A 12375-nucleotide genomic window follows, 5' to 3' on the forward strand; every position below is an offset into this window, starting at 1 on the left:
GTCAGCAAGAAACTGCATTATTTAGATTTACTCAGAAAATATGGCAAACTATATTTGATAGTGATACAAAGATTCTGTTTAGCAAATCTTTGACTGTCAGAGCTTTTTTAATTTTCCAGAATTTGCAGTTTATCAGAACAGTGTGAGAGTGGGTTTACTGTAGAAAGATATTTTAATTAATTCCTAGACTGATGAAGGATAGACAGACAAATGGATAGATGGAATGATGGGGGGAAAATCTATAGATATATAGATCTGAGCCAGTGGGGGTAGGCTAAGTCCGAGTTTTTCAAAGTCAGCTCTGTTGGTATTTTGGCCCAGATAATTCTCTGCTGTGGGGCACTGTCCTGTGCATCACAAGATGTTTGACAGCACACTTGTCATCTACCAACTAAATTCTAGTAGCCTCCTCCAACAACTGTGACAACCAAAAGTGTTTCCAGACTTTGCAGAAATGTTCCCTGGGGGCAAAATTGGCCTCAGTTAAGAAACACTGGACTAGGTTATGCTCTATTTACAAACAAGCCCAAAATGTCAGTGATTTAAAATATAAAAGTCTATTTCCCATTCATGCTACATGTGTCCCATATGGGTCAACAGGTGGGCTCTTCTCATTATAATTGCCTTGGGATCCAGGCTTATGAAGGATCTATCTCAGCACGGGCTTCTGTGATATCTGAGGCAGGAGATGAGATTACTGGAAAGTAAAGCACTAGCAACTCATTGCTTTGGTCTCAAAGTGACAGGTGTCTCTTATACTCAAGGGTAATTGGTCAGAACTGATTCCATGGCTATGCCTAACTTGAAGAGAGTGAGTTAGTGCAAAACCCATATACCCAGAAATAGAAGGGAAATGGATATTGGTGAATTTTAGTGATGTTTATATCACAGTTCTCATATCTATAGCAGGAAGCAGAATGCATCTTACATGTCTCTTTTAAATATTTTATGTAATCATTCATATCATTACAATACTATAAGTAGTTGAACAATAACATATGCAGCTTAAATAATAGTCTTTTCTTCAAAAGGAAGTATAAGACAAAGCTCATGGGATTTTATGTCAAATGAGCTACGTTCTCATTCCAGTTCATCAGTTCATCTGCGTCAATTATCACAATGTACATGAAACCTAGTTTCATCCATTTAAATTAAGAATACTTTCTGTTCTATTTACTATGGTTGTAAAAAAGTAGGTGACGTAATGCATATTCTCATGTTCTAGAAATATAAAATTGCATTGATTATGTTAATCCTCAAATCTTGGGGAAGGCTTCATAAATAATAAAACTAAATCCCATTATCAATATTCCCTTGATCATTCAAATATTTGTTTAGTATCTTCTCTGAAAAATACTGTATAAGTACTTTAGGGAATACAAAGTTGAACAAGACAAGGTACTTACCTATCTTGCTATCTAAAAGAGGAAATGATGTGAATGCAAATAACTATGTTCTAGGATGAGGTTGAGATCATACGTGAATCAAATGATACACTTAGTTATGAGAAAATCTTCAATATAAGAGGATTCCGACTTTTTTTTTAATGATGCTTTAAAAACTGTTTTGAAGGAGAGTTTGCTACACAGACCTGTCTCCAAGGAAAGTTTGGAGAAGAAATAGGAAGTGACCAATTTGGAGGATGCGTTATGTTTCATGCTCCTGTACCTGGTGCTAACATGGTAACTGGGAGAATAGAATATGTAGAGGTGAGAGGCATTATTACTAAATCACAGTGGTTTGCTCAAGGTTATCCATACAAGAAATGTGTGTTGAACTCCTGCTGTTTGTCAATGCTACTTATAATCTGGTAGGGGAGACAGATACATAAGTAAACAATTTTAATACACCCATTTGATCATGCCAAAATTTTGTTTCTCAAATTTTCTCACACCTCGAATCGAATTAATCAGCATTTCTATCTTCTCTAACCACAAAATGCTGTAACCAGAACCCAGTCTCTTTCCATACCTCCACCTGATCCTGTGCCTGAGCCACTATCTCCTCCCACCTGGACTGCTGTGATTTTCTCCTACCTGGTCTTCCTGCTCCCACGTTGCTCTAATAGAGTTTCCACACTTCAGTCAAAGTAAAATTTTAAAACCATATATCAGATCTTGTTACACCCCTCTTCAAAATCCTTCAGTGGCTTCATGGTATACGTAAAACAACAGGTCCAAGTCCATCCCATAGGAATCATGTGATCTGACCCAGATATACCCTCTGATTTATCTCCTACAACCCTATGCCTTGCTCGTGCCATGCTAGTCATAGAGGACTCCTTATGTGATCATGTCAAGCACATTCCTATCTCAGGTCCTTTGTACTTGCTTTTCATTATTTATTTATTTATTTATTTATTTATTTATTTATTTATTGTTGAGATGGAGTCTCACTCTGTTGCCAGGCTGGAGTGTAGTGGCGCAATCTCGGCTCACTGCAACTTCCACCTCCGGGGTTCAAGCAATTCTCCTGCCTCAGCCTCCTGAGTAGCTGGGACTACAGATGCATGCCACCACACCCAGCTAATTTTTGTATTTTTAGTAGAGACGGAGTTTCACCATGTTGGCCAGAATGGTCTTGATCTCCTGACCTTGTGATCCACCTGCCTCGGTCTCCCAAAGTGCTGGGATTACAGGCATGAGCCATGGCGCCTGGCCTGTACTTGCTTTTCATTCTGCTTGGAATCCTCCTCCATCAAATACTTGCATGGCTGACACCCTAATTTCAGTCAGATCTTTTGACAAGGGTTATCGCTCCAGAGAGGACTTTCCTCACCACTTTTATTTAAAATTGCCACCCAAACTCCTGTTTACTTTATTTATACATAACTCCTAATAGGATATCTGTTTTTATTTATTTTCAACCTCTTCCTCTAGAACATAAGCTCTATTATTTTACAGATGTTGTCTTTATGGTTCTCTGCTGATTCCCTGGAACAATGCATGGCATATAGTAGATTCTCAGTTGATTATAAATTAAACAAATACATAAATATGCATGTTATCCCTATGACACTAGAAACTCCTGTGTATCTTATTTATATTCAGGCTGTATAATCACGGTTTGGCATAGTTCTTATCATGTATTCAGCAGAAGGAAGGAAGGGAGGGAGGAAGGGATAATAAAATCCATAAATCCATTAAACCAGGCACACCTCGACTGCATTGATGGTGACACAGTCAGCACCTCCATTTTTTAAACTTCCCTCCTGAGATATGTTACATGTGACATCTCAAATATGGACTAAGTGAGATTGCTAGGTTGATCTGGATATTGAATATTAATAATGGTTAATTTTTAGCTTTAGATGGACAACAAAAATAGAGGAAGTAACGTTTTATTTCCTTACCCCATGAGATTATATGCTCACATGCATGCACACTTGCACATACACACACACACAGACACACTGGTATCCTCTGTATTAAATTATTAAATCATAGACCATTTGAAAGAATGCACAGCAGGGTGATTAAGAGCACCAGCTCTAGAGTTAGACCAACTTGGGTTTAAATGGAACTTTGTAACCATAAACAAGATGCTCAGCCTTTCTAAACTTCCATTTATTAATCTGTAAAATGAAGTCAATGGCAAGTGCCTACTTTAGGGGATTATGGCAAAGACTAGGATCATGCATGCAAAAGAGCACAACATCTGGCACACATAAAACATTCAAGAAATGTTTCTTGTTATTACATAAGAAGCAAAGTAAAGTAAAAGAGGAAAAGAAGTCTTTCAAGATGTTTTATTTCCTAAAACACAAAAGTTTACTAATATACCAAGGCAAAAAGCAGAAGAGTCAAAGATGGCTTTTTACATTCTTTCATTCATTTTGTAATAAGTGTGGTCTGCTATACATTGTATAAAACATGGTGGGTTGGGGGTTCAATAACATTTTCAAATAATAAACATGAAAAATTTGGAAGAAATAAATATATTAATAATAATATAAAATTAGATATTTTTTGAAACAAGAAAATATGAGCTCAACATCTGAGCTATTACTAAATAACTGTGATTTCTGGGCTTAACAGGTATTCCATGCTGGCCAGGCTTTCCGGTTGGGGCGATATCCAATACATTGGCACCTGCTTGGAGATTTACAGTTTAAATCTTATGTAAGAGGCTGTGCAATTCACCAGGCCTATAACAGAGCTGTTACTATTCATAACACACACCATCTTCTGGTTGAGAGGAATATTATATATGATATTAAGGGAGGAGCATTTTTTATAGAAGATGGTATTGAACATGGCAATATCCTCCAGTATAACTTGGCAGTATTTGTACAGCAAAGTACCAGTCTTCTGAATGATGATGTGACCCCGGCTGCATTTTGGGTCACCAACCCGAACAATACCATACGACACAATGCTGTTGCTGGTGGCACTCACTTTGGCTTTTGGTACCGGATGAACAACCACCCTGATGGGCCATCCTATGACAGAAACATTTGTCAAAAAAGAGTTCCCCTTGGCGAATTTTTTAACAATACTGTCCATTCTCAAGGTTGGTTTGGAATGTGGATCTTTGAGGAATATTTCCCCATGCAAACGGGATCTTGTACATCTACAGTGCCTGCGCCTGCAATATTTAACTCACTTACTACTTGGAATTGTCAAAAAGGAGCTGAATGGGTCAATGGAGGTGCCCTTCAGTTCCATAACTTTGTGATGGTGAATAACTATGAGGCTGGAATTGAGACTAAGAGGATCCTGGCTCCTTATGTTGGAGGGTGGGGTGAAACCAATGGAGCAGTGATTAAAAATGCCAAAATAGTTGGCCATCTTGATGAACTGGGAATTGGGTCTGCATTTTGCACAGCAAAAGGCCTGGTTCTCCCATTTAGTGAAGGCTTGACTGTCTCTTCTGTGCACTTTATGAACTTTGACCGTCCCAACTGTGTAGCTTTGGGAGTGACATCCATCTCTGGAGTTTGTAATGACAGATGTGGGGGTTGGAGTGCAAAGTTTGTTGACATCCAGTATTCTCGCACAATGAACAAGGCTGGCTTTCGCTGGGAACATGAAATGGTAATGATTGATGTTGATGGCTCACTTACAGGTAATGTTATTTTTTAATTTGTGATAAAAATCCATTGGAAATATGTTTGTGTTAGCACAGAATTGAATTGTTAAAGCAGACTTAGGTGCATTACAGATCTTACCCAATAGCAAACTTTACTAATAATTTAAATGATAGAGGCAAGCACCAGGCACAGATGAGACATTCTTTTCTGGAAGAGCCCCAGTCTGTCAGAGGCAGCCTCCAAATATGTTCTTTTTCTCCTGCATTGGCACATTGATTTTAAATTAACAGAAAATTTTGGGCAATATTCATGGGAACATTGATCACAAAAGGAAACCATTTCAGTTTTAGAATGCCTCCATTTTATACTCAGTTAATTGCACAGATAAGAAACTGCTTACATCACTACCCTAATTTTTCAGCCAGTCATGCTCCAGAAACATATAAATTGCAGGCTTCTTTACAAAAGCAATATAGACAGACTGTATCTATCCTTGTGAAAATACTTTTAAGAAAAGAAATAAGTCACAAACCTGCTGTGAACCCTTTTATTCCAATCTAAATCCTAAATTTGTAATTTATTCAAAGAATACCAAAAGAACAAAATTCCATATACATTGTAGGTTAAATTTTAGCATTTCAAGTTCAGATAAGTCACATTTTCAATATTTCATAAATATTCATGATTTCTAGAATTTAGCATGTTTACAAATTGTAAATGATAAAAAAATCTGTCTAAATAAGATAGTGAGGATATGTGCCTCATACTTTGTGAGTCAATCGACAGGTAAACCTATAGACGGTAATGATTTACTTTTGAAAGACTGTGAAGGATGAAAGAATATTCATCTCAAAATTCAAACGCAGAAGTTGAGTTTTCAACCACAGTTGTTAACTTCTGTTTCAAGTATAATCGTAACTTTAAAGAGGGAGAATGTTTGGATGCTTTTGATATATAAAGCTTTGTGTAATGTTTATTGATTTACTTAATTCAGTTCAGGTTTTTAATGTTAATTGTTAGTCTACCAGTTTCAAGTAAAGGCTTTATGGTCATAACACCTGGATTTAAATCCTCTGTGTCCTTGAATAGGCTACTCATCCCACTTCCCATTTCCAACTTTGACTCTCATGGGTGCTTCAGACCCTGTGTTTCAGCTAAATCCACAATAACATTCCTGACCAAAGAGCCACTGCAAAGTTTCTGTATGAGATCCTCTTGCTCCGTGCAAACAAACAAACAAACAAAATTACCCAGACCTTTAGGCTATATTAGTGGTACTATGGGTCACAATTCTGTATATTGTAGACCTTTTTTATGTTTCTTAATGTGAAATAAAAAACATATTTTGTTTGTTTGTTTCCCAGGCCACAAAGGACATACCGTCATTCCACACAGCTCATTGCTAGACCCTTCTCATTGTACTCAGGAAGCTGAGTGGAGCATTGGGTTCCCTGGATCAGTCTGTGATGCTTCAGTCAGCTTTCACCGTTTAGCGTTCAACCAGCCTTCTCCAGTATCTCTGCTTGAAAAGGATGTGGTTCTTTCAGACTCTTTCGGTAAGTGGAATATATTAGTTTAAACAACTAATTTAAATATATCTTCCTAAACTTTTGTCATCATCTTCTTGCATTGTTACTTGGTTGTTCAAACATTGCAAAAAGTATAGTATTTATATTAGAGTCCAAGCAGGAAACAAATAATACTCTCGAAGTAGGTGTTTGAGAAGCATTTTATAAATGCAGAGGCTAGCAAAATATTCTGCTGATCAAGAAACCTCCAGACAATATTATGACAGAGAGAGGGAGCGTTGGCATAGCCCTTGGAGCAAGTAAAAATGGACCAGTGTTCCTGCCACTCAAAGCAAATGTTTTTGATTGTCCTTGCTGATTGAGATGGGATGGGGGAGCATTTACTAGGTAATAGCTGCCTACCAGGTGCCAGGGATTGTGGATTTACTGATTTGTTCCAGTAAAGGTACAATACCTGGAACACCAGATATGCTTGACATCATTACCTGATTATGTTGCATTAATTTACTGTCATTGTTCATAATCCATCTGGCATTTGCACCAGCCAAACGAGCAAGCTAACTAAATGGGGATGTGGTGAAAATCCTGAATCTCACGTTTCTTAAATCTTCAATCATGGCACTAATCTCTGCATTCCGCCCCCGCCCCACCCCCCCTTCCCCCCACCGCCCCCCACGCCCCAACTCAAGGAGATAAACTTGCTTTTATTCGATTAAGGAGGTGGCAAAATTGTTCCTAGAGTACAGAGTATCCACATAGTTCCTCCTACTATATTTGACCCTACTCCATTAGTTGGGGAACCAGTGTGGGAATTCTTCCAGTTATTAAGTCTGCCTAGTCTCACTCTACCTGACCTAACCTACCCTGACTGGCTCAGATCTGTATCTCTATCTCTTTATCATTCCATCCATCATCTCTCTAGAAATTATTAGTTAAAATATCTATTTATAATGAATCCACTCTCACAATATACACTGTTCTGAGGGACTGCAGATTCTGAAAAATGGAAAAAGCATTGATGAATCAAAGATTTGCTAAACAGAATCTTTATATCATCATCAAATATGGTTTTTTACATTTTCTGGGTAAATCTAAATGATGCAACTTCTTGACAGCAATATGGAAAACTGTAATCATCAAGGTCTAAACACATAATAAGGAATCGTAAGTATAGAAAAAGAGTTTAATAACAGAATCCAAGTGCACTTATTTTTTCTCTTATAGTGTCAATATTTACCATTTCTCATCAGTATTGCAGATACTTTCATGTTACTTTAAAATGCTATCAATATTGTTGAATTTCCCCCATTTAATGATATTTACAAAGCAGAGACTTGCCATTTAAAAATTTTAAACCATGTATCTCAATATAAACCAATTAAGATTTGAAAGTGTTTAGCATAATTATACCAGCCACATGACAGCTGCTAAAATTACTTATGTCAAATCCATCAGGACATGCTGGAATTTTCTTATTACACTCCACGTTGTCAGCTTCTCTTATTAAGATATTTCTTAGAAGAATTTCAACTTCTGCCCTCGTTTCAAATGGAGCCAGTCTTTTCAATTTTATATATGATTCAGGAAGGCAGGTATTTCTGCATTTATGACATAATAGCTTTCTTATTAAGTCTCTCTGTGCCCTTTAAGAATTAAGATTTTTTATTTAGTTACTAAACTGTGAATACCTAGAGGGCAATATCTACAAACTTACCTTTCTGACACCATAAGACTCATCACAGAACATTGTAAATAGTAAGTACTCGGCAAGTGTTGAATTAAATGGAATTAGTTGCAATACTCAGACCATATTGCAAATACTCAAACCAGATTTTATATGTCTGTTTCCACTGTACATTCTGGAACTGGAGAAAGAACCATAATATGTACCCATGACCCTACTGGTCTCACTGTGAGACTAAGTGAAGACTCATCCATCACTTGCCCTTGATAAGCCCCCATTCTGGCTGGTGGGGCATGTTAGCATGTTAGCATTGGTGACTTCGAGGATTATTAGCATCAGTTTAGAGCCAGGATCTAATAATATGGAAGGTCTGGTTATTTTTCTTTCCTTGGTATAATCGGCCACATATCTCTTTCACTCAGTTGTGGGGCTTTTGGTCTGTGAATTGGCTTGGATCTAGAAAATAGGTAAGAAGCAGTGAATTTCTACCTAGGTAATTTGAGTTAGACTTCTGTCATCTAAGACCCCTATTAGTTTTCTTCCTATATGCAAACCAAATATCACCTTAATATGCTACTCATCTAATCTCTGGAATCTCAAGATCAATCAATCAGCTATCACAGATTCCTGCAGGTCAGAACACTCTGATTCCTCTGCCCAGTGACTATTGTGCTAATTAAACCTACCTTTATATCTAATGGTTAAGCACTGACTCCTGCCACTTTTAGATTCCATTATTCCTACTGGGATCAAAAAACCCAATCCCATGGCACCATCCCCTACCAGCATTTCTGGCATTGAGAGAACAGCTACCACAGAACTCTTCAAAGGGCTAGTAAGGGGAAAATGCTATTACCATTACTGACCCTGAAAAGATGAAGGGAAGGAACAGTTACATGGACCCAGAGACAGAGCTGTATGAAGAAGGCTGCCTGAAAGAAGCTGTGCCCCTTGGTTGAGAGATACAAGAGCCCCCCAAGATCCCCCTACATTCCCTAAGGGTGAGAATCAGGGCAATAAATACCTCTCTTTCACTTTTCTCCTTCCCTCTCTTCTCTTTACTGTGTTTCTTACTGTCTAAACCCAACCAGAAGCTAGAAGGCAAAGGAGCAGGGTAGAGAAGGGTGAAAAGTGGATCTACAGGAGAAAACCTAAGTGTGCAGTGCCACTTCCATCATTCGTTATGATGATATAAGTTATTACATTTAATTTTAAAACATTTTTTCTAGGTTTTTTTCCCCTGTGAATTAAAAGGGTCATGTACCTGCTATCTGAGTAATAGCTATACCCACTGTCACAGTGCCTTAATAATATAAACCCAGAAACCTTTGCTTTTCTTCTGATAAATAGATGTCCAGAATGGAATGATGTTACTTAAACTTTTAAAGTCTGTGGTACAATAAAATATTTTAAACAAAATATCTATGAATGTTTCTTCCAAATAAAGACTGAAACAAAAGTAACCAAAACATCAAAAGCAAATGAAATTATTTTATCTAATGAAGTGATATTTTAGTATTTCCCATTACTGTATCATAGAATAGTTTCTTATTTAATCATCCTTTTACCTACTTTATGGCATACCTGTGAGTAAACTGAACATTAGTACTTTATTAAAACATGATTTAAGATACACTTTTTCAGAAACACAGACATGTGCAACCTTCCTAAGTAAATTATTTTAAATATACAACATAATAAAGTATATATTCCTTACAAGTTGATCCCCAAAAATATTTGGATGAAGATCGGGAAAAGTATCTGGAGGATCCTGCTTTTGATACCAGTTACTCTACTGAGCCTTGTTGGCAATACTCAGATCATCATGAAAACAAATACTGTGATCTGGAGTGTAGCCATACTTGTAACTGCAAAACGAGGTCATCATCATATTTAGATAACTTAGTTTGGAGAGAGAGTGAAGTTAACCATTACTATGAACCCAAGCTTATTATAGATCTTTCCAATTGGAGAGAACAAAGCAAAGGAAAATCTGATAAGAAAGGCAAATCAAAATGTGAAAGGAATGGATTGGTTAAAGCCCAGATAGCGCTAGAGGAAGCATCACAGCAACTGGCTGGAAAAGAAAGGGAAAAGAAGCAGGGATTTGATTTTGATTCCTTTATTGCAGGAAGTATTCAGCTTAGTTCCCAGCATGAGCCTACTGATGTTGTTGATAAATTAAATGACTTGAATAGCTCAGTGTCCCAACTAGAATTGAAAAGTTTGATATCAAAGTCAGTAAGCCGAGAAAAACAGGAAAAAGGAATGGCAAATCTGGTTCAATTAGAAGCCTTGTACCAATCTTCTTGGGACAGCCAGTTTCTGAGTGGTAGGGAGGACTGTTTTTTCATAAATCAGTTTTGTGAGGTAAGGAAGGATGAACAAGTTGAAAAGGAAAACACTTACACTAGTTACTTGGATAAGTTCTTTAGCAGGAAAGAAGATCCTGAAATGCTAGAAACTAAGCCAGTAGAGGATGGGAAGCTTGGGGAGAGAGAAATGAGGAAGGATTTCTGAACAACAGTGGGGAGTTCCTCTTTAACAAGCAGCTCGAGTCCATAGGCATCCCGCAGTTTCACAGTCCAGTTGGGTCACCACTTAAGTCAATACAGGCCACATTAACACCTTCTGCTATGAAATCTTCTCCTCAAATTCCTCATCAAACATACAGCAGCATCTGAAACATCTAAACTAAAACACTCAGCAGACATTTATCTTTGTATTCTTCATGAAATGTGTTTTGTCTTTTTTTATTACTAGTGTTTAAGTCATTTTTTACTTGAATCAGATGGTGTCATTTAGTAAGGGTTTTATGAGTTCTTCTTTTTTAAAATCCAGACTTTCTTTTTCTACTTGTGAGATCGTTTTCATTTTAACTGGCATGTCATTTGCACACAAAAATAAAGACTAGAGCAAAATAATGCAACGCAGGAGGAGAAAAGAAATGCACAAAGACAAGTAAAGAACATTCTCTCATAGAACAATGATCTGTTTTACAGGAAACAGACCTTGCCTTGAAATTTACACAGTGAGACTGTACATAATTGCATGAAAATAGCTATTTTTTTCCTAAGACATTTTTCATTCATGAGTATTTCCAAGTATTTCATACTGTACACATTTCTTAAAACACATGATACCAGCAGCAACTGAAAATGAATGCCGAATTTGGTTTACATGTGTTATCTACCTCAAGGTAACAAGAGTATGTGGCAAAACATATACCGCCCATAGTGCTTCACAAAATGCGCTTCTATTTAGACAGCCTTTATTGTAGTAAACTGTTCTTAATAAAACTCATTCACTGTTTACAAATGTTCTGGTATGCATTCTTTATAGTGAAGTGTTAATACATCACATCTTATTTATTTTAGCAAATCAGCATATCTTCTGTATTTAATTATAAAAATTAACTTAGTTTTTAAAATTTATTTGCAAATACACTTTTTCCATTTGACACTATGGTTTGTTGCCTACCTAGCTGAATCTATAATGTCAGCTTATCCTAAGGCTGTCCACATACTTAATTTACTTAAGTGTTCATTTTAAGTAACGTGCTCACTGTGTATAGGAATTTGTATTTTGGAGGTGCTTGATCTACAAAGAAAAATTAATTAGGAATTACTTTATTATAAAATGCTCCTAGAAGTCTTAATTGTGTTTATTTTTTTAAAAAAAAGAATGTTAGACTTGTGCGCATGGAAGTAATTAAGGTACATCATATTGTAGTTTAAAAGTTGTACATGATAAGACATTTTGTTTTTACTGTATGTTTTTACTGAATGATCTATCCCCCATCCCAAGGCAAGCATGAATAAAATTAAGTTAAACATAAAAAAATAAAATAAAGTATATATTCCTTTAACTATTAATTTTTAAGCACTAATATTCAAACATCTAAGCTTTCAAATCTCTAAGCTTTCTTTTTGTGGTTATTTTTAGTGGTGGTGAGGATTTTAGAAAGGAGCTTTTGTTTGCTTATTTGTTTATATTCTGGTTTTTTGATTCAGGGAATCTGGTATTTCTGAATTTATAACATTTTAGCTTTCTTGTCACGTTTCTCTGCGCCCTTTCGTCTATTCCCTTCAAGAATTAAGATTTTTTATTGAGTTACTAAACTGTGAATA

At 36.5% G+C, this 12375-nt stretch overlaps 1 protein-coding gene and 1 pseudogene across 1 annotated transcript in view; both read left to right on the forward strand.

The window, feature by feature from the left end:
* The window catches only part of PKHD1L1 (PKHD1 like 1), a 165337-nt gene that overhangs the window by 98691 nt on the left and 54271 nt on the right, over positions 1–12375 (forward strand). Inside the window, exons 48-50 of the mRNA XM_063606533.1 lie at positions 1573–1709; positions 4038–5067; positions 6397–6588. Coding sequence (XP_063462603.1) covers positions 1573–1709; positions 4038–5067; positions 6397–6588 — 1359 coding nt within the window. The remainder of the gene's footprint in view (positions 1–1572; positions 1710–4037; positions 5068–6396; positions 6589–12375) is intronic.
* LOC134731019 (mitogen-activated protein kinase 6-like) lies at positions 9121–11884 on the forward strand (annotated as a pseudogene).

The sequence above is a fragment of the Pan paniscus genome, chromosome 7, assembly GCF_029289425.2.
Source record: "Pan paniscus chromosome 7, NHGRI_mPanPan1-v2.0_pri, whole genome shotgun sequence".
Taxonomy (NCBI): domain Eukaryota; kingdom Metazoa; phylum Chordata; class Mammalia; order Primates; family Hominidae; genus Pan; species Pan paniscus.